Source organism: Aulonocara stuartgranti (genome assembly GCF_965226115.1).
Source record: "Aulonocara stuartgranti genome assembly, chromosome: 20".
NCBI lineage: Eukaryota > Metazoa > Chordata > Actinopteri > Cichliformes > Cichlidae > Aulonocara > Aulonocara stuartgranti.
Window position 1 is genome coordinate 33,950,215 of NC_138956.1, and position 21,134 is coordinate 33,971,348.

General features: G+C 43.3%; 3 protein-coding genes across 6 annotated transcripts in view; 2 read left to right on the forward strand and 1 right to left on the reverse strand.

Annotated features, from left to right (window-relative positions):
* Positions 1–254: 254 nt before the first annotated feature.
* abt1 (activator of basal transcription 1) lies at positions 255–3,951 on the reverse strand. 3 transcript variants are annotated; one of them, XM_082518604.1, is made up of 5 exons: positions 3,849–3,951; positions 3,366–3,713; positions 1,461–1,636; positions 1,158–1,343; positions 255–1,067 (listed from the first exon to the last, which is right to left on the reverse strand). In XM_082518604.1, the coding sequence occupies exons 2-5, from the start codon at positions 3,709–3,711 to the stop codon at positions 885–887; spliced, it is 891 nt and encodes a 296-aa protein (XP_082374730.1). In that variant the 5' UTR covers positions 3,712–3,713; positions 3,849–3,951; the 3' UTR covers positions 255–884. The 3 variants fall into 3 exon arrangements, with proteins under 3 accessions (XP_082374730.1, XP_082374732.1, XP_082374731.1); XM_082518606.1 differs by having other exon boundaries at positions 3,836–3,937; XM_082518605.1 differs by having other exon boundaries at positions 3,366–3,936.
* Positions 3,952–4,789: 838 nt separating this feature from the next.
* rad51c (RAD51 paralog C) lies at positions 4,790–8,158 on the forward strand. The gene is made up of 4 exons (XM_082517425.1): positions 4,790–4,996; positions 5,378–5,621; positions 5,804–6,020; positions 6,112–8,158. The coding sequence occupies exons 1-4, from the start codon at positions 4,879–4,881 to the stop codon at positions 6,610–6,612; spliced, it is 1,080 nt and encodes a 359-aa protein (XP_082373551.1). The 5' UTR covers positions 4,790–4,878; the 3' UTR covers positions 6,613–8,158.
* An 883-nt stretch (positions 8,159–9,041) lies between these two features.
* Positions 9,042–21,134, forward strand: part of grm6a (glutamate receptor, metabotropic 6a) — a 33,381-nt gene continuing 21,288 nt past the window's right edge. For both annotated transcript variants that reach the window (XM_082519425.1, XM_082519426.1), the window contains exons 1-7: positions 9,042–9,403; positions 11,533–12,162; positions 15,356–15,572; positions 15,651–15,786; positions 17,082–17,236; positions 17,353–17,493; positions 17,585–17,785. In XM_082519425.1, coding sequence (XP_082375551.1) covers positions 11,578–12,162; positions 15,356–15,572; positions 15,651–15,786; positions 17,082–17,236; positions 17,353–17,493; positions 17,585–17,785 — 1,435 coding nt within the window. In that variant the 5' untranslated portion in view covers positions 9,042–9,403; positions 11,533–11,577. The remainder of the gene's footprint in view (positions 9,404–11,532; positions 12,163–15,355; positions 15,573–15,650; positions 15,787–17,081; positions 17,237–17,352; positions 17,494–17,584; positions 17,786–21,134) is intronic.

The window sequence follows — 21,134 nt, forward strand, 5'->3', positions numbered from 1 at the left end:
AACAAAATATCAAGAAACCAGGAGTGGCTCAAGACCTTTGAATAGTAATTCTCCAGTGATCAGCAGATCCAGCCCACAGAATTTGTCCCCAGTGATTTTCTTCTCTCAGAAATGACCCCAGCTTCTGTCCTCAAGCCTGATGACATGTGAGCTGATCCCGAAAAGATACCCAGGCAGAAATGTCTGCTCACCAACACTGCATCGCTGGAACAGCGCACAAACATTAACATAAAATAACACGTGAAGAAAAAATATTGAATCTTTCCAAAAATATTTTAATATAATCCAGAACTCCCACTCCAGACTCTCAGTGGACACTCACAGGGTAGCGTGTACCATATGAGGCCCTGTGGATCTTCGACTGCAGTCAAATATCTTTCTGAAGGTTTAAGAGACCTCGCAGCACCACATTCTGCTGAAGTGAGTATCAGAGAATTTCTGTCAGCAGCCCGGATCCACACATGGAAACTTCCTGCTCTGGTTAAACTAAGCTTGTAACGCCTGTTGGGAGTCATCACTGGGAAACGTGCTTCGAGGTGACAGACCAATCAGCATGTTTTAGCAGAATGCTAGCATCTTATGAGCAAACTCAACTTTGCTTTAATAAAATCTAAATATAAGTGTTGTGTATTTCAGCTCAGACATGTTAGCGGCACTGCCATTAGCTTCACTGGGCGCCCTCTTCTGTACCTGTAAGTTAATCACAACAATTTCTATACAATGAGCTGAAAAGGAAGTGGAATGACTCCTCCATATTGGCTCTCCTCCACTCCCTTTGCTCCACCCCCTCCCCTGCCAAAACTGGCCTTTGATTGGTTGGGGAAAGGAATCTACACTTTCTATGGAAACATTGGTCCAGGAGTTCATGAAGCATCTCTCTGTTGTCATTGTGACGGTTTGGAGTTGAAAATTTTGGTCAGAAGCGAGACATTCGATTGGCTCTTCTGCTCCATGAGGCGGGCCTTGTCCAGGTGCTTCTGCAAAACAGAGTCCTTCTTCCTCTTCTTCTTCATCTGGATCTCCTCCTCCGTCTGGCGCTGAGTGAAGTCCCACGTCTTCTCTTCCACCTGACGATGACAAACAGTTTTAGAGCGAACGTGCGTCTCTGCCTGAGCAGGGCTAACATTCGTCGCTTCAGCTCGTGCTTCAGCATTTACCTGCTCTCCGTCTCTCTGCCTCTTCTTTCTCAGCTTGTCCAGGTGAGCGCTCTTCTCCACGTTGTTCAGGTAGAAGTTTGTTTCTCTCTTCGCCTGTGAAACTTCAGTCCTGAGCCTCTGGTTTAGGACCGTCTGCTCGTAGGCCAGCCGCTCACTCAGGTGAATCCACTGGAACCTGTGCAGGTACTGCGGACACAGGTAAGCAGTAGGGACAAATTATTTGACACTATGATGACATTAAACAACTGTCTGTCTGCATTTTCAGCGTAACCGGTGTGCATTAATAGGGAAGAAGAGACCTACCTTCATGCACCACAGGTCAGAGGAGAAGCGCTGGCGTTTCCTGGTTCCCATCGGCGTGTTGTGGAGCGACGCCGCCACTTTCTTAGCCACACGTTTATCTCTGAACTCCACCCATCCTTCTGTGAAGTCACACCTCCGCAGCCCAGCCTTCTTCTTCCGTTTCCTCACCTGTCTGTCTGCAAGATGAGCGCATCGAACATTAACAGGTGATAAATATCTGAGGGGCTATGGTGAAAGCTTCACTTTTCCTCACTTTCTGTTCATGCAGTGGCGCTGACGTGTGAGATCAAGTGTTTAACATGGCTGAAACGTACCATCACAGGATCAGGTTAGCCTCTCAGAACTTTACCTGTCCCCCAACAGGACAGGTGGACCCACAAAACTGGTAGCCACGTTCTCCAACTCCACATCAGACCCACTGATTCAGGTTTTTTAATTTGTCACTCATTTGATCTTTGAGTGTACATTTTCTCAACACAGATTAGGTCCCTTAAACTTTTTTGGTGATAAATTTAGAATATTTATCGTAAAGATTTTAAACATGTTATGTTTCCTATATTTCAATAAAAACAAACCTTTTTGAAAGCAGCTGACTCAGTCTTATAGACATCCAAGGTCTCAATAAATACATCCGTTAAGAGTTTAAATAATGTTTAATAAAGATGTCACCAAACAGACTAGAAGTAAGGATATTTCCTCTATTTATTTTTATTTCAGTAAGCCTCCCAAGGCCCTAACATCTTTGTTAGTTAAAGATCTTTTGTTGGGATGATCAGGTCAGCGGTAAATCTGGAGTCGAGTTATAGAGCAGTACAGTCCCGTTGCAGTTCGGGACATCTTGGCTTAACGCTGCCTCTTATTGATTTCTGGAGGAGGAGTTCTGTTTTCCTTTTAGGATGTTGTGGGCTGAAGTGAGATGTTCTGAAGGCTGACTCCTGCCCACATGTGATATAAAACCATTGACTGTAAAATTACAGCTCGAGTGCGTTTCGTGGAGTGTTTTATTTCGTATAAAATAACCCCTCGAGGGGAAACAGAACCAAAAACAAGCAGAATGCAGACACTCGCTGAAAATTCTGCTTTAAACATTTAGTATTGCTCCATAACAAAAGGCATCCACACAAGGTTTAAGTCTGAGAGTTCAGAGCACTGCCTGTCTGTAGGTTAATCAAAAAAAGGCATTTTTGGACTGGACCCTCTGGAATTTTTATATCCAGGAGAAGCTTTTAATTGTGTATTTTTTTTTTTTTCAGGACATAAACCGAAAGAACGAGATCGCGAATACAAGCGGCGGAAATGAGTTTCCTCCGAAGGGTGGCTGGTCTCTCCCTTAGAGATAGGGTGAGAAGTTCGGCCATTCGGGAGGGGCTCAGAGTAGAGCCGCTGCTCCTCCACACTGAAAGGAGCCAGTTGAGGTGGTTTGGGCATCTGACAAGGATGCCCCCTGGGCGAGGTCTTCCAGGCATGTCCCACCGAACGGAGGCCCCAGGGCAGACCCAGGACACGCTGGAGAGATTATATCTCTCGGCTGGCCTGGGAACGCCTTGGTGTTCCCCCGGATAAGCTGGAGGAGATGGCTGGGGAGAGGGAGATCTGGGCTTCTCAGCTCGGGCTGCTGCCCCTGCAACCCGACCCCGGATAAGCGGAAGAAAATGCATAGATGGATGGACATAAACTGTGAAAAATGGAAACAGTGACCCTTGTTTCATTTTTTTTAAATTCCATCACTCCCAGAAACACCCAGAAAGCACAGAGAGCTGGTACTCTAGATTACTGATCCAGGTACAGTTTGTTTTCGTTCATTCGTTAGTGTTGTGTGTGTATCGAATGAGTATATCTGCACCACATACTGTCTGTGTTATACTGTGGTAGTAATATCTGTGTGTATTCTGGTAGTACTTGTACCTTCAGGCTGTAGAAATATGCGTCCGATCTCTCCGTACACTGATAGCAGGTTCCTCAGCTGTTTGGGGCGGAACCTCGGAGGAATATGACCCAGGTAGATGATTCCAGGGACGCACTTCCTGTCCTGAAATACGTTCTTTACCTTCTTCTTCTTCTCTTTTACCTCAACAGCGTCTTTGTCACCAACATCTTTATCCTCATCATCTCTTCTGTCTGCAGCAGCTCCCTCCTCCTCCTCCTCATCATCAAAATCACCATCTTCCCGCTTCTCCTCCTCGTCTTGTTCTTCTTCATCTTCAGTCTGAGCAAGCGCCTTCGTGTCCTCGTCTTCCTCTCTTCTCTCCATCTCTATAAAACAAAACGTGTTTGCACGTGACTCAGACTGAAGAGATAATCGCGAGAGCAGCAAAACTGGACCCAGAATAACTTCCGCGTGCAGACTTTTTCAAACTAAAACACTTAAAACTCACAATAAATGCTTACTTTAGGTTTCTTTGACGAACTTCTGTCACAGTTACGTTTCACGTGCGCAAACCGTCGCATGTGATTGACGAAACAGAGCGTCGCACTAACAAAGATCAGCTGACAGTTGACTTCCGGTTATGCCTTCAAAATAAAACATTAGGTGGGCGTTGTATAATCTTCTTTCATAAAGGAAAAAATTTTGTCTTTCCCCAGCAGTTTATTTGTTGAAACAATTTTTTAATCAGATTTATTTATTTATTTATTTATTTATTTATTTATTGTGTGAAATGATGTCAAAGCTGGGGGAGGTGGGCAAAATGTACCTTAAACTCCATAGCATTTTTATTAAAGCTTTAGGTATTACCTGTTATTTTACTACTACGTTCTGCTGTATTATTATAGCCATCGCTGCCTGGCAGTACAGAAATAATGAAAAACTTCTCAATTACAACATTAAAGTGGTATACACATTAATGGACTAGTATGTCTGATTCATTAGTGCCATGGATATGATTCTGAATAATTAGTTATAAAGTATTTTCACATGCTGAACTTCATGTACTGTTACTTCTGTAGATTATGATATTTACTTAAATAAAGAGTCTGAAAAATCCTTTCTCGACTTTGTAAAATATTTCTTAAAAACAATATGATGTTGAATTCTAGCGCAGCTCCATCTTTAGGACATTGGCGGTTCATGAGTCTAAAAATCCTGCAGTGTTTTTCTCTACAAACTTTAATCTAAGCTGTATTTCTTCCACCTTGTTTTTTCAGTTTAATAAATCCCAGGAACCATGTTCTGCACTCAGTCATCGAACCTTCAGGAAACCTGGCGAGAAATGCTGCAAACAGGAGGATCCCAAATTCAGGACCAATATTAGATTTATTTATTTTTTCAAAAAGTGAAACAAGAGATCATTAACAGCTGAAGGAAGTCAAACGGCTCTTATTTTGAAATTCAATCCGGATGTAAGTTTTTGTTTTCGCGTGTGAAACGCACGCCGGTGACGGCGGGTTGCTTTGAAGCTGTTAGCGTTTAGCAGCGGAGATGCAGAGACCGGTGTCCAGTTTGCCTCTGAGCCAGGCTGTGAGGCTGAAACTGGGTAGTGCTGGTTTCCAGCTCACCGCGGACCTATTGGACTTCAAACCGGACAAGCTTAGCAAAGGTACCGCTCCATTTCCCCCCACAGTTCCCAAAAACTCCGGTCAAAATGTGTCACATTTTAGCTCGTCTGTCTTTTAAAGCCCTGCAGCAGTAAAAATCACAGCTAAAACAGGTTCACAGCGTCCTGCTAACTCATGGTTTTCTCATAGCCTCTGAGAAGACCGTTTGTAATAAGGAGCAGGGATGGCTGAAAACAGTTTGTTTGTTTACCTTTTATATTCTGCTGAAATGCAGACTTATGGACAGGAAGGTGCTCAAAACACTGACACTGAACTGAGTCACGTTCTTCATCACAATAAACATCAGGCTGCTTTTTATGTGAAACACAGCTGAGCCTTTGGAAGAAAACAAGTACGTGAGATTTATCGGAGTTTCATTTCAGAGACCGGCCTGAGCGAAGAGGAGGCTGTGGAGGTGCTGAAGGCTGTGAAAGGTGGAGGAGGAGGAGGCGGAAGTGGTGACATCTCAGCATCTCTGACCGCTCTGGAGCTCCTGCAGAAGGAGGAGGAGTTAAGGAGCATCGTGACATTCTCCTCTCAGCTAGACGAATGTCTCGGAGGAGGAATCCCTGTCGGGAAAATAACGGAAGTCTGTGGAGTTCCGGGAATCGGAAAAACGCAGCTGTGGTAAGAAATACACACACACACACACACACACACACACACACACACACACACACACACACACACCATCATCTATAACCTTACAGATGTTTTGGAGCTGTGATGATGGCGTGAGGAAAACAGTCGAGGAAAATTAGTCACCGTGATGTGGATCAGTAAAGTGAGTGATGATGTCGCCCTTTCAGTCTGCAGCTGGCGGTGGATGTTCAGGTGCCTCAGTGCTTCGGGGGGGTCGAAGGTCAGGTGATGTTTATTGACACAGTGGGCAGCTTCCTGCTTCAGAGGGTCACCGACATCGCAGCAGCCGCCGTTAGACACTGCTCCTTATTGGCTGAGGACGATGAGCAACGAGCCGCCATGGAGACCTTCACCGTGGAGACCATCCTGTCCAACATCTTCTTGGTAATGTCTACTAAGTGATGTATGCAGTGATGTCACTATGCATCTGCAAACTTCTAAAATTCTGATTGGCTCTCTATCTCGCCTCACTCAGGTGCGTTGCCATGACTATGTGGAGCTGCTAGCTGAGCTCCATCTACTTCCTGACTTCCTGTCCCAGCATCCAAAGATCCGCCTCCTGGTGATCGACAGTGTGGCATTTCCTTTCCGCCTGCTCTTTGACGAGCTTTCACAAAGGACACACCTCCTTAATGGCGTCGGCCAGCAGCTAATCACCATGGCAATAAACCATAACATTGCAGTGGTAATCACCAACCAGATGACGACCCGGATCCGGGACGGCCAATCGCACATTGTCCCTGCCCTTGGGGAGTGTTGGGGCCACGCCCCTACAATCAGGCTCCTCCTACAGTGGGAAGGGTCGCGGCGTCTGGCGACCATCTTTAAGTCTCCATGTCACATGGAAACCATGGTGCAATACCAGATCACCCCCGAAGGCTTCAGAGATGCCGATCAATCAGAAATGGCGCACAGCAAACGGCCTCGAATGGACACTGACCAATCAGCTGCTGAGCCAAAAGACACAAGCAGCTGATTATTGGGAAACTGTCCAGTAAGAAGAGGCTGATTGAGCATTTGTCTTGTGTGGATTTAATGACACTGCTGTGTTCACACAGGAGGTTCCTGTTTAAATAAAGTTCAGTTTGAGTCCAGCAGGTGGAGACACAGAACTGGTTATCAGTCAGTGGCTCCTCCTGTCTGCGCCGTTCATCCCTGACTTTCCCGAGCAGATGCTGAATACTTCTGCGTTTAGAGAAGCTGCTCTGCAGAAGAGCAGGGGTCAGAGGTTAGAGGGTGGCCCTCTTGCTTGCATATTCTTCATATTTAGATATGTCAATATTTATAGAGGGAGATTAGCACTACAGACACATCTGGATTCATTTAGTTTATTAAAACATTGTTTCTGTTGTTTCTACTGAGACGATCTTGTCTTACCCTCAGGTGCAACACACATTACTGTTGTGTTCAAGCTTTTCTTCTGCTGGAAATAGGCAGAAACACTGGCTCGTTTCCAGTCCACCTTCTCAGTCCATGATGAGTGTGATTCTGTTTAGAGTGCCTAAGGGTCGCTTAATTAAGGGGTGGGGTAGAAATACAGCGGCGAGCTTTGGGATGTCCTCGCTTTTCACTGATGGAAAACAAGAGGATTGATGTGTTAAAGCTTCTTACTGACTGATGACTATAAGCATCAAGCCACAATGGAGAGCTTCATGACTGCTTGTAGAAATCGTGTCTGGAATTTTCACCTGTTGAGTTTAAATTTCATTTAGGTCAAGTCAAAGTCAAAAAAACTTTATTTATCCCTGAGGGGCAATTAAGATAAAGTTTTTTGACATGAAATGGATTTATTCTTTTCTTTTATTATTGTGACAGCAACAATTAAAATAATGAACTTCATTGATGAAGCACCTTTCAGATCCAGCCATTTTTGGACAAATGTTATGGCCAGGGTCGCCACCAAGGGGGGCCAGGGGGGCCACTGGCCGCCCCCCAAAATTTACAAGACTGTCCAGTCTTGGTTATTATTTTAAACATGAGCACAAGAGACAGGAAGACACTTCACAGTGAGTTGAAATATTGTGTATCATTTTGAATTAACTGTATACAATTCTTTTGTCATGCCTTCACGATTTCCCGTCGTCCCTTCCTTCGTTGTGTCCCTGCACTGTTCTGTTTTTGGTGCGCCATCTCAATATTTTTAGTGGCCCCCATATGAAAAAAATTCTGGAGGCACTCGTGGTTATGGCTTCAAAATCCAGACGCTAACAGCAATGCCCGGTGTCCATCTTTTATATACAGTCTGTCTTTTCTCATGGGAGGGTCCACACACAAAGCCTGTTGGGGTTACTTCAGGTAGGACATCTGACATAAATACAAATCTAGCAAATTAAAACATGTCGAGCTGCCTGCTGTGCTGTTGTGAATAAGGGAGCAGCTGAAAAAAGCTTCTTCAGTGTGTGGATTTTCCACACAGAAGTAAGGAGAGAAAGGGCAACTAATAAATAAACACCATCTCCCATGATGCACTTCTGCTGACATGATTGGCAGCTGCAGAAATAAACTGAAATAATTTCAAAGAAGTTTTTGTCATTCCGAACTTTTTTGTTATTATTATTGTTTTTGACACTGAATATTTACAGGCAGATGTTCCCTAGCAACAGATGTTGTTATCACTACACACAGGAAGATCAAAGTGGGTTTAAACATCAGGAGGTAAACACTGAACACCTGTCCGACACCTGAGCAGGTAAACACTCAGAAGTGACGGAAGCCAGCAGTGGTGGCTGTCGGTAAACAAAGGGTCAGCTTGGTACATTTTGGGCACTTTTCAGGGCATTTCTTATAACTGCTGCCCAGAGATGTTTCTGAGTTACAGAAATTGGATATGCCTATGCTTTATTAAAAGTAGGGTGGTTACTGGTTTCTCCAGCTTAGTGAAGACCAAACAGAAGTCCTTCAGCACAGATTTGTGCCTAAGCTAAAGGAAACTGCAGGTCCTTTTCAGAAACCTCGGCTTTCACTACAGATGTTCACTCACTTAAAAATGTTAATGTTTTGTCATTAATGCTTTTATTTCATCACCCCTGGATTGCTGTTGTTCATTGTTCATTTGTCTTCGTAAAACCTCCTCATTAGCTTCAGAGTCCACTTTAAGAATCTGGTTTTTAGTTGTAGAGCTCCGTATGGACGGTGAATCACCCCCATCTCTCAGCCTGAGATCGGTGGATTCAGTCTGTTTATAAAAAATTACTCAATGTCATTCTTTTAAACTTGTTTATAGGTAACTTTTTGGTTGTGAAGCATTTTATATTTACCTTGAAATGTCCTATATAAGTAAAATTGTACTTTTTGTCACACCTGACCTTCAGAGATCGACTCTAAAATAATCACTGGGCTAAATTAAAAAGCTAATAATAAAGTAAAAACATGTTCACGGAACACACACACCTACTTTCTCGTTGTGTGCTCGCAAAGACCCTCATTAACATGATTCAACCTGATTTGCGGAAACCTTCAAACAGCAGCGAGCAAAACGTGGTCCTCGCGCTGCAGGGAAGTCCTCAGCCCAGTCCTCATAAGGATGGTAAAACCAGTGCACGCCGAGCGTTAGTGGGCATGTTTTAATTAGACAGACAGGCAGGTGGAGAGACAGACGGGATATTCAGTCCGCTGATTGGAGGAGCAGCAGGAGGTGAACCGGAGTTTGACTCAGTCGCCGGGACCAGCGGAGAGTTTACCGGAGAGGAGCGGCGGCTGTCTGCGGACCTGCAGGCGGAGCGGGTTCGGGACTGAGCTCGGACCGCGAGGAGAGGGATCCCGCTGCGGTGAGTGCAGAACCCGGTGAAGGAAAACCAGTCAGAGAAAATGATTCCAGCAGAACCAGTGAATGAAACCAGTCCACGATACAGCAGGACTATCAGGCGAACACGGAAAACAAGCTGCTTTTATGTAATGGTCAACTGTGAGGGTTATTTTTCTTTTAAACCCAGATAACTGATTAACCTCCGGGGAGGAGTGAATGTGATGTGCAGCACGCATTTGGCTGTGTAAACATTCAATGAGCTGAACTCATCTGATCAATATATTTGTGACTTAACTGATCAATAAATAGATACATGAAAGTGATTAATGTCTATGTTCTGATGGTCGCTCTATTACTGTTAAACTTTAGATTGCTTTTTTCAATAATATTGAATTTTTGGAGGATGTTGAGCTGAGAGATGCTTCTTGCCTCACACGCTGCAGATCATTTTTTCAGGACTTCCATCTTCCTCTTTGAAGACTCATTCTGTTGAAAGCCCCTCCGGCTCACTGATAACAGGCTCTCGCTGCTCTTCAGTAACCACCAGGCTCACTGGATGATCCTGTTAATAAAATCTAAATTTAAGATTAAAATATGACACATATCAAACTGACTTTCTACTTCAAGAACAAACTGAGCTGCTGATGGATCCAACATCCTTAATTAAATTCAGCACAGACATAAGTTTCTGACTTTCACTCAAAAGTAAAAAAGGTTAAGTCTGCATTTTTTTTCAGTACTAGGAAACAAAATTTTTCCATGAATATAGAGATAATGCTTTACCAGGGAGTGCTTAGTGAGAATACATCATCTGATCATTACTAGACTGCTAATCTAATCAGGAAGTGTTCCTCTGGGAAAATCAAGAAGGAAGGAGGAGGAAAAGATCTGAGTGAAGCTGGAGTCTCGTTAACATGGCTCGCACTTTTGTTTAATTTGTGTAAAAAGCGGTTTTTCTTTTTTTTATGGTGAGTTTGAAACATGCAATTAAGCTTATCTTTGGTCTTCTCTGGTGCTTTCATCTGCCACGTACGATGTGTCAAACTGCTGAAGGAGCAAAAAATAAAGAGTACAGTAGAGCTTAGAGATTTGGAGCATTTTATCTGATTCAACTTTAATTTGATTAGTAGTGTGTTAAATGGCAGTGATTATTGGAGTCATTCATCATTAGATAGTTTATTATTTCTAACGGAGGTTTGGAGACAGTGACACTGACAAAAGGATAAGAGGTGGTGCAAGGTGCAAAAGACAGCTCAGCGGTTTGGAGGCAAAGTTAGAGACATGAGGTTGAGAAGGTTTGGACATGTGCAGAGGAGCAGATATATTGGATAAAGGATGCTGAATATGAAGCTGCCGGGCAGGGGAAAAGGAGGAGCACAGAGAAGATTCATGGATGCAGTGAAAGAGGACATGCAGAGTGTTGAGGGGATGGTTTAGAGGGTGCAGTGGAGGTAGATGATCTGCTGTGGTGACCCCAAAAGAGAGCAGGTGGAAGAAGAAGAACAGAGCCAGCTTTTCCTCTGTTCCACTGGAACTGTGATTGCTAATAAAGTTTATCTCTTTAAAATGTTAGCACAGCTGAAAACTGCTGTGATCATCAAAGAGGAAGTAATAAATCTGGCGAACTGAGTGTGTGAAGCAACTGTGGGTTTGACTGTAGCCTCAAAATGCCCCTAAAAGCTAAACTGTGCGCTTGTCCTTTCACAGCCTCGCAGAGTTTGGCTCTGACCGTTTAATGAAGCAGCCATTTGAGGACCTGTGCCAGTTTCTGTTTGTATTTTGCTTATCACATTTTTGTGGTGATATGTGATAGCACAGCAAACACAAATTGTATCAAATTTATTTCATTTTGTTAATTTCCATCATGGAGCTGAAATAAAGTTCACGCCATCCTGTTGGCCATTATCAAACCCACACAAGCTGATTCTTCTGACTCTGAACTAGACACATTTTTTCCTAATGTAGTGAAATATTGCCTCTGTATGCCTACACAGAGAACCAGTCTAATGAGTTATGATTATTATGCAACAGTTCTGATCATTTTCAGGCTATATTAGATCAACCCAGGTCTTATTTTCTTCACAAAAACCAGGACAATCTTTGAGTCGTAGTGGAGTTACTGACACCACTGACTGTTTCTTGTCTCCTTAGGTTTCCACAGCAGGATGAAAGCTCAGTTCTGAACATCACCTCAGTATGACATCATCAGGCCCTGCCCTATCCTCTCTCCCCCTCCGCCATCATCGTCATCTTCATTACCTTCATGTCTTCTTCTGCACTTTCTACCAATATCATCTGTGGCCCCGCCTCCTGCTATCTCTCTGCCTCTGGACTGGTGGACAGGTGGTCCAGGTGAGCGCTTCTCACCAGCACTTCCACCCCCACTCCATAAAGATACCAGGTGACATCACTCTGGGCGGGCTGTTCCCCATCCATGCCCGCGGACCCCATGGTGTAAATTGTGGGGAGCTAAAGAAGGAAAAGGGGATCCACCGCATGGAGGCCATGCTGTACGCTCTGGACCAGATTAACAGCGACCCTGAGCTGCTGCCAAATATCACACTTGGGGCCCGGATCCTGGACACCTGCTCCAGAGACACCTACGCTCTGGAACAGTCACTCACCTTTGTTCAGGCTCTTATCCAGAAAGACACATCCGACATTCGCTGCTCCAATGGCGAGCCGCCCATCATCCGAAAGCCGGAGAGGGTGGTGGGAGTGATCGGAGCATCAGCCAGCTCTGTGTCGATCATGGTGGCCAACATCCTGCGGCTTTTTGAAGTAAGAGCACACCAGCACTGATCCATTCAAAGCAGTTTCTATTTCAAGATAAAAACCCTTGGACTCACTCTATAGAGAGAAGGCCAACTGTTCTCCTATTAGCAACATGAGGGAGAATAAAACACCCTTTTAACAGGAAGCCGCCTCGAGCACACTTAGAAAAGATCATAGGGAGACAACAAACAAAATAATAATAACACACATTGTTGATTTAGCCCAGGAGCCGATGATACCAGTACGAGGAGGTGTAAGAATAGCAGTGACAAAGCACAAACTACAGGAGACCAAAAACGCAAAGTTAATGATATTCAATAGTTATTAATAACACATAAATGCAGGGAGAGCAAAAGACAGCAGAGTTGGTTGAGGTGGTGAGTGCATTATAAGAAGCCCCCCAGCAGTCTGGGCAATATTGAAGCATAACCTTATGGATGGATCTCAGTAACCTCATTCAGCGCTGACGATAAGACCGTGACCCAGACTTTGACCTGTAAAGTTTAAAAAGTACCGGCTCTATCACAGAAGCCTGTTTGCATCATTCTTCATTAACATGAACTAAATGCAGGACTGAGATCCAGCAGGACAAATATGGAGACGAGTCCATGTGTGAGTCTTTGAGGAGATAGTTAGAGGCTGTCAGCGTTAGAGGCTGGATATCAGCAAAAAGGCTCAAAGTTAAAGGTTTATATATGCAGCCCAGCCGTCCCCAAACTTTTTTGTGCCACGGACGGTTTAATGTCAGACAATATTTCCACCACCGGCCTTTAGGTGTTGTGGATAAATGCAACAAAATAAAATGATACGACCAAAACATAAACTGTGGTATTTTTTTTAAATATAATAATAAATTCTGTTTGTAATTGTGTAACTTTATTAGCAACGTCCTCCTGAAATGCACCGACAACATTGAGAGTAACACCCTCCTCTCTGCCCCTTAGTGCTCTCTGGTCACTATGGTAATGTGTAAATATTTATTTCAAAATAAGACACAAAACTACAACAGGGAAGACCCAGGGAAACTGAGTTAACAACAAAACCCCTCAAAACCATAAATTTCACACCCGAGCCGGGTTTGGATGGAATATTGAGGTTGGTTTAGAAGCAAGCATCTGTGCTTGGTGATGTATCTGGGCCATCTGCAGGAAGCAGCTGAAGATCAAAAAACGAACCACAGCCTTTATTTATATAGAACTTCATAAAGTATTTAATTCTGAGAACTAAAGGATTACAAGGCTCAACAGAGCTGTGACCCTTTTGTGTTAAAAAGAAGCCTGAAGTTGTTCTTGGTTTCTTAATGATGAATATGAGTATACCCGCCACCACAACTTCTATAGATTAGCATTTTTGAATTGTACAATTTCTCTGAGTTGTTTCTTTTGGTTTCAAAGGGGCTGCATCAACTTAATCGACTTATGTAGGAGTACACTTTAGATCGCCGCTCTCTGTCATATATCAAGAGTGACTGTATTATAATAATTAAATGTGGTGTCTGGCTTTCATTTTCAGTATCTATAGTTCAGGTTTCCCATTTTGGGTGCAAAACTAAGAGCAGTCAAGTGTAGGTTGATTGTGCATGTGTGTTGTAATGGTGCTTTTTGCAGATGCCACAGACAAATTTCACCCACAGACCCATGCATATACAATATGTACGTATCTTCTAGGTGTGGATGGTGAAGACACCACTATCTTAAAACTGCCCTCCTTATAAGAGCTTTGTGGTCAGCAGGCAGTGGCTCTTGTTAGAAAAACATGAAAGGGCATTGGGTTCAAAGGTATGCTTTCAGATGATTGTGCAGTATTGTTTGGTTTCTCAGTCAGATCCGCCCCTCTTTCATAACAACCCAGACAGCAACGGCATTGATTTTACAACCTAGTAGGTGATGTCACGACGATCACGCCCATGTTTTCTATACAACCCATAACTTCTTATGGATTGTGTATATATATATAAGGATGGCTAATCTGGTTTAACATACACTCTTAGAGACAGACAGGTACAGTAGGGCAGACAGTGAATGGATGAAGCCGTCTGGTTGGTGGATTAATGTTTTAAACAGACACTTTGTGTCTGGATGACTGACTGACTCTAATGAAAGCTTTTAATGACTCTGTTACGGGTGCTCTCTGTGTGCGTTTTTGTGAAGATGTGTGTCCTCAAATTAGGTCAGATTTTTAAAGGGTTTTTGAGCGTTCAGAGCCGGGTTTGAAGGTTCAGTCTAGAACCGGGTTTACACTCCTGACTGAGTGTCCGTGAACCACACACACGTGTCTCGGGTATATTTTCAGCAGCTGAATTTTAAAGCAAACCCCAGCAGAATACACGTAATCACACATCACAAACTTCAGCTTCTGGCACATATGGAGCCCCATCTGTATTAAATCATGACTGTTATGTTTTGACCGATGAATGGAAAGTGCACTGAAAGCCATTTTCTCCATTTACGTACTTTAAGCTCATGATTTGGGATGGGTGTCGTGCTCAGAGACACTGCTGCATGTATACTAGAACAGCCAAGTGTCAAACCACCAACCTTACAATTATAACCCAATTGATCCCATGAGCCATAGCTACCAAATTTAGCAAACTGGTCAATTAGCTGCAAGCAGCGTTATCTGCGTTAACGCCTTCTTTTATAGAGAACCGAAAGCTGAGAGGACCCGATCACCTGAGCACAGACCTGCACCCCTGCTAGGTGATGTCACAGAGAGTTGGTGGGGGGTTGATGGTGCCATGGAGCGTTCCTAGGTGCTCACTGTTGACATAAATTAAGTGCAGAGATAAAAGTGAAGGCTGTAAAGTGAGACTCAGTTCATGTCTGTTTCGCTCCACTGAGGATTCTCCCTGATGATGATGATGGCTGTCATAACGAGGTCTGCTCTCATTAATGTGAAGACCTTCATTATTTTGCTCACAGACACACACACATACACACAGGCGCAGTGTTGTGCGTTAATGTGATTGTTATTCTGTTTATTGAGGCTCTGACACACATTCTGCTCAGCTGTTACACAACATTAATCCTCTATGTGCGTGCGTGTGTGCGTATTGTGTTCCTGGCCTGTTAAACTCCAGCAGTGTCTCCAGTCTGACCAGTGTGTTTAATTTAACCTGAGCGCTGACTGTCAGGATAAAGGACGCGTCTTTGATCAGATTCTGTTTAAACCTGTCACCTGTTGGATGATTGTCTCTCAGATCCCTCAGGTGAGCTATGCATCCACAGCTCCGGAGCTCAGTGATAACAACCGGTACGACTACTTCTCCAGGGTGGTTCCTCCGGACTCATACCAGGCTCAGGCCATGCTGGACATCGTCAAAGCCATGGGCTGGAACTACGTGTCCACCCTGGCCTCGGAGGGTAACTATGGAGAGAGCGGAGTCGACGCCTTCATGCAGATCTCCAGAGAGGCTGGTACACAGAGCTTTCTTTCAACTTGCGTGTTTTTCCTGATCTGTCCATCTCTTGGTAACATCTTTCTTTTTATGTCAGGTGGGGTGTGTATCGCTCAGTCGGTGAAGATTCCTCGCGAGCCAACAGCTGGAGAGTTTGACAAGATCATCAAACGTCTGATGGAGACGAGTAATGCCAGAGGCGTGATCATTTTTGCCAATGAGGATGACATCAAGTAAACACACAAACACACAAACATCACTTTGTAGAAATCCCCTTTTTATTTATGTAGCAACAGTTCACAACAAGGTCCGTTTCATAACTGTCTCACTGTATGGTAAAGACCATGAAGTATTAAAGAGAGAACTACAATTACACAATCCCCAGTGAGAAAGCATTTGGCAACAGTGGGAAGGAAGAACTCCTTTGTAACAAGAAGAGATCTCCAACACACCAGGGGCAGCCATTTCTGGTGACATTATAGGAAGGTTCAACAATCCTATGGGAGCTTAAATAAGGGATGCTTCAGGATCAGCTGATTCAGCACTTACTTTAACCTTTAATAAAACCCAAACTGAGAGCTGGCTCCACTGATAGCTGAAGGCGCTGCCTCCCATTTTCCTTATTGAAACTCTAAAGAACCATAAGTAAGCCTGCAGTCTAAAAGCGAAGCGTTCTTTTGGTATAATATGACACTTTGAAGTCTTTGAGACACAATGGAGCCTGATCATGAAACTTTGTATGTGAGGAAAACGATTTAACAGGGAGCCAATGAACAGAAGCCAATATGGGACACATATGTTCTCCATTTCTAGTCCCTTTCAGTAATCACTGCAGCTTTTTGTGTCCACTGAAGGCTTTTCATGGAGCTTTTAGAGCAACCGGATAATAAAGACTTACAATAGTCCAGCTTAGAAACAAATGCATGAACTAGTTTTTCATCAGCACTTTGAGACCAGATGTTGCTGATTTTGGCAATATTGCACAGATGAAAGTGGGCGGTCCTAGAAGTCTGTTTAACAAAAAACCCAACCTGACCACAACTAAGTCCATTAATCCTTTTACGTTTAGTCCAGATCAGGAGTTTTGACCAGCAGTGCAGGTGATTAGACACTATGAAAAACCAGTGACCTCCAAAAACCACCAGCAGATATTTTACAACATTGTCATAATATGAAGAACTTATTGGAACTTTTCTCAGGTTTAACTGATTTTATTTTACTTCTCAACCGTTTAAGGTTGATGGAATTCGAAGTGTTCTGAAAATCTTGTTAATGCGATAACTCAAGAAGGAAGTCAGAATTTTCAAATTAATACCATAGTTGCATCTATTAAAAACTCAGATGAGTTTCAATCTCTTTGACCTTGACCTCAAGGTCAGAGGTCAAGTTTTCTGGGGAATGAGGCGACTTTGAAATCGATACCATATGTGTGTCTGCTCAGAGGCTGAGGAGTAGCAATGGCAGCGGACTCATCCTCATGTGTTGTCACATCACTTACTGTCTGATTCTTTCTGTCTCTTTCTGGTAGGCGTGTCCTTGAGGCAGCAAAACGTGCTAACCTGACGGGCCACTTCCTGTTTGTGGGGTCAGACAGCTGGGGTGCAAAAAGCTCACCGGTCACTGAGCTGGAGGATGTTGCCGAGGGTGCAGTCACCATCCTGCCAAAGCGGGCTTCGATTGACGGTAAAACCAAGAAAACAAAAACGCAACAGGCTGGAATCCCAAAAAGTTGATTCATCTGGACGTTTTCAGACTCGATGCTGTTTGTGTTTTATGCGTGTTATACTTTTGTTGTGCAGGGTTTGATCAGTACTTCACGACTCGCTCCCTGGAGAACAACCGCAGGAACATCTGGTTTGCTGAGTTCTGGGAAGACGATTTCAGATGTAAACTGACTCGGCCTGGAATCAAACTGGACCCCGATAAGAAGAAATGTACAGGTGTGGCTACACCTGAAGGGCGTCTGGGACCAGCTGTGAGTCAACTTATCGAGTAGTTTCCCATTATATGACACAGTGTGTGTTCCTGCAGGTGACGAGAGGATCGGACGGGACTCGCTCTACGAGCAGGAAGGAAAGGTTCAGTTTGTGATCGATGCGGTCTACGCCATGGCTCACGCTCTGCACAACATGCACCAGGATATGTGTCCCGGCAGCTCCGGAGTCTGCAACAACATGGACCCTGTGGAGGGACAAGTGCTGCTGAACTACATTAGAACCGTCAACTTCAATGGTAAGAAAACACGCAGACAAAACATTACACTGTTTTACGGTAACAGTGCTTTACCTGAAGTAAGGATACGAATGTGTCCTCATACTCAGACCTGGTCTTGAACCTTGGCTCGTGAGGCATTGTGGTTGCTAGAGGAATGGGCAGAGAGCTTGGTTTGGTTGCTATTGTAAAACTGGTTCCATGGACATCATCTCTCTGGGGAAAAAACGTGATGCCAACTGGGTGTAATTCGTCTCCGCACTCTGGAAACAAACCCTTGGAGAGCAGCTGGACTGCCTTTCCGGAGGTATCAAGGTTGGGATTCACACTACGTGGCAGTAGTAAGAAAAACAAGTGGCCCGAGGGGCGGATGCTGTCATATGTGGGTGGTAAACATTAAATTGGCATTTTTGAAGCACCAAAACACCTGAGGACCAGGATGTGGTCAGGTGTACATCTTCCACACTGAGGTTAAGAGGGGAGCAGAGCTTCAGGGCAGAATCAGTCCTGGCTGTTTTGAGTGAGAAGATGATTTGCATGCACTGACCAGGGATAACTGACAAGCAGTGGAAAGAATCCTTTGAGGAACTCCTGAAAGTGACGGATCTGTCCTTAATAGAGAAGGCTAATCTGTAAGACTTAGAGAAAAGCTCACACATATCCATGTACGAGTGTGCTGATGTGAGTCTGCAGGTGTGAACAAGATTCTTCTGAAGATGCTGAAGGCTCGGGACCTGACTGTGAAGCATCACGGCAGAGAGGAGACGCAGGGAGGAGGCTCATGAATCATTTATGTTAACTAAGAGCTTAATGTTAACACAAATGGACGATACAATGAATGTGGCAGTCAAAGGTGTGCCATGTGGTGAAACGACGTTGGATTTCATAAATCAAACATATGCAGGGGGAGAAGAGCTACACTCAGACTGAGGAACAGTGAGAGTTTATAGCAGGGAATGGGATTGTGTAGTTTGCTCTCAGTGCAACACGAGTGGAAGAAGAAGCTGCACAGCTCACATTTAGCAAGCAGCAACCTCGAGGGCTGAGGGTTGTTTTTTTTTAAAGCAACCATTTTTATGCAATCTATCATGTTTAAACAGACACAACAAAAACTGAAGCTCCTGCCAAGTAACCTTCAGTGATGCCACCAAATCCCAGGAACACACCCAATTTGACCACAGAAGGACAAAAGAGTAGAAAAAAAATAAAGCACAACATGAACATGAGACAGATGAATAATCTTCTGACTAAAATATTTACCGTATGACTGCAGTGTAGCCTTTTTCTCTCTTTTAATTCATATACAAATATGTTTCAGTCAATTCAATGAACTTTTTTCTGTTTTTGCCATCAAACATTTAGACGTTGATTAACCGTCAGCTGCTGGTCTTTTCATGACGTCCAATCATAGTTGGACTTTACCATGATGTCGGCTTGAGTTACATCTTTGTTTCATTAGTTTCTAATAAGAATGATTCCTTATTCCGGAGTTACTTTCTACAATCTCTGCATCGAATAAAATGTCAAATAAAATGATATAAACACATTTTTAAGCAAGTTGTTTGATAGAAAGAATAACAAGAAACCTCCATGTTTCCTACTGGAATAATTGACTTGACATTAATCAAGCAGCATTCCTGAGTCTGTAAGTTCAGCGTGCCACAAATGAAACAGAAGTGAAATTTAAATAACTCGTGTTGCAGCCTGTGCACGTCTGTCCACAGTATGCTGCTGTTAGTTGTCTTTTAAAAAGAAAAACAGATAAATGTGTTTCATTCTGATCTCTGTTTCTACCTTTGTAAAGACGATTTGATCTTCGATCTCTAAAGATCTCTAATCTTTGTGGATCAATATCAACATTCACACGTCTACAGTTCAGTTTTTGCCGTTGTATCACAACCAGTTTTGACCAGAGAGAAGCTACAAAAAACTCTTTCTGTTATCAGAATCAGAATACTTTATTAATCCATAAGGAAATGATGTGGTTACAGGTGCTCGAAGACGATAAGAACAGCAACAGACTGAATTAAATTAAATAATACAGCATATTACAAAGTTACTGAATATAAGAAACAGCTCTGATACTTACAAATAGCTCAATTAGAGATATCCAGAATATTACAGAGATTAAATATACATGATTGACATTTTAATCTATTTAAATGCTGCATAAATGCGTTAACTGCAACTTTAGTTCAATTTTCAAGAGGAGTTTCACATTTTTAACCGTTAGCATTTCATAGACATCAGGGACACCAGCCGGGTGGTCTGCAGGATTTCACTGTCCCAGTGAAGGAGTCTCCATCCATCCATCCATCCATCCAACATCCATTCTCTTCCATGTATCCTTATCGGAGTCGTAGAGGGGCTGGAGTCTATCCCAGCTACCACAGGGTCAGGGTACACCCTGGACAGGTCACCAATATGATGCAAGGCTAACACAAAGAGACAGACAACCATTGGCACTCACTTTCACACCTGTAAGCAACTTAGAATGAATCAACCAATCAATCTAACCCCATCGATGGGTTTTTATTTTTTGTTTTTTTTAGCATCTCTCTACATCTACAGAAACTCCTCAGGACCAGGTTTTAGATTTTTTTTTTTTCAAGCAACTGAACAAACTGTTCCTGTTAGACATCAAATCCATATTTTATAAAGATGTGAAGCTGCAGCAGCTGGAAGACCGAGAGGATTTCATCTGTAACCACCGGAGCTGCATGCCACAAAGCACGCCAGTCTCTCTCATTCCTTCGTCTCCCTCTACATAAACTTCATCTTCTTCAAATCATCAATATTTTATCATTTTAGTCCAACTGTTTTCTTATTTATGGTTCTTTCTGATTTTTAGGAGATTGAACTTTAAGAAAGGCTGATTTTTGGTTCTGTGAGACTAGGCACAAACCTGAACAGGGACAACACAACCAAAGTTGAATCCTGCAGACAGACACCTGGTGGTCATGTGATCTCTGAGGCCCTCTCATACTAATATTGGGATTTTTCTCTATAATGAAAATATTGCATCATAAAGAGCAACAGAGTACGAGGAGCAGTGTTTTGAGTTCATGTTCTCTTCATTTAGACTGAAAGTTACTTTTAAAGGAGAGCCTGCTGATATATTGATATATTCGGTTATTACTGTAACCTCGGTGTTATGGGCAGCGGGTGCTGAAGGGGGATTGTTTGCTCTGATTTTTCAAGTTTTATTTATATAAAAAAAATACAAAGTGCCTTGAAATCATAATAATTCTTATTTTTAACAGTAATAATCACAATAATGACCAGTTTAAGGTACTTTTTATTGTAAAATCGAGTCTTTATAACATTATTGCGAACTACACAATGATCGACAATCCCATTTGAGGAGCAC

Bases quoted from the DNA above. Each gene is read 5' to 3' on its own strand.
- rad51c (XM_082517425.1), top strand. From the start codon at position 4,879: ATGCAGAGACCGGTGTCCAGTTTGCCTCTGAGCCAGGCTGTGAGGCTG. The intron at 4,997-5,377 runs GTACCGCTCCAT...GTTTCATTTCAG, and splicing joins ACCGGACAAGCTTAGCAAAG to AGACCGGCCTGAGCGAAGAG. The intron at 5,622-5,803 runs GTAAGAAATACA...TCGCCCTTTCAG, and splicing joins ATCGGAAAAACGCAGCTGTG to TCTGCAGCTGGCGGTGGATG.
- abt1 (XM_082518604.1), bottom strand. From the start codon at position 3,711: ATGGAGAGAAGAGAGGAAGACGAGGACACGAAGGCGCTTGCTCAGACT. The intron at 1,637-3,365 runs GTACAAGTACTA...CTCATCTTGCAG, and splicing joins CATATTTCTACAGCCTGAAG to ACAGACAGGTGAGGAAACGG. The intron at 1,068-1,157 runs GTAAATGCTGAA...TGTCATCGTCAG, and splicing joins GGCAGAGAGACGGAGAGCAG to GTGGAAGAGAAGACGTGGGA.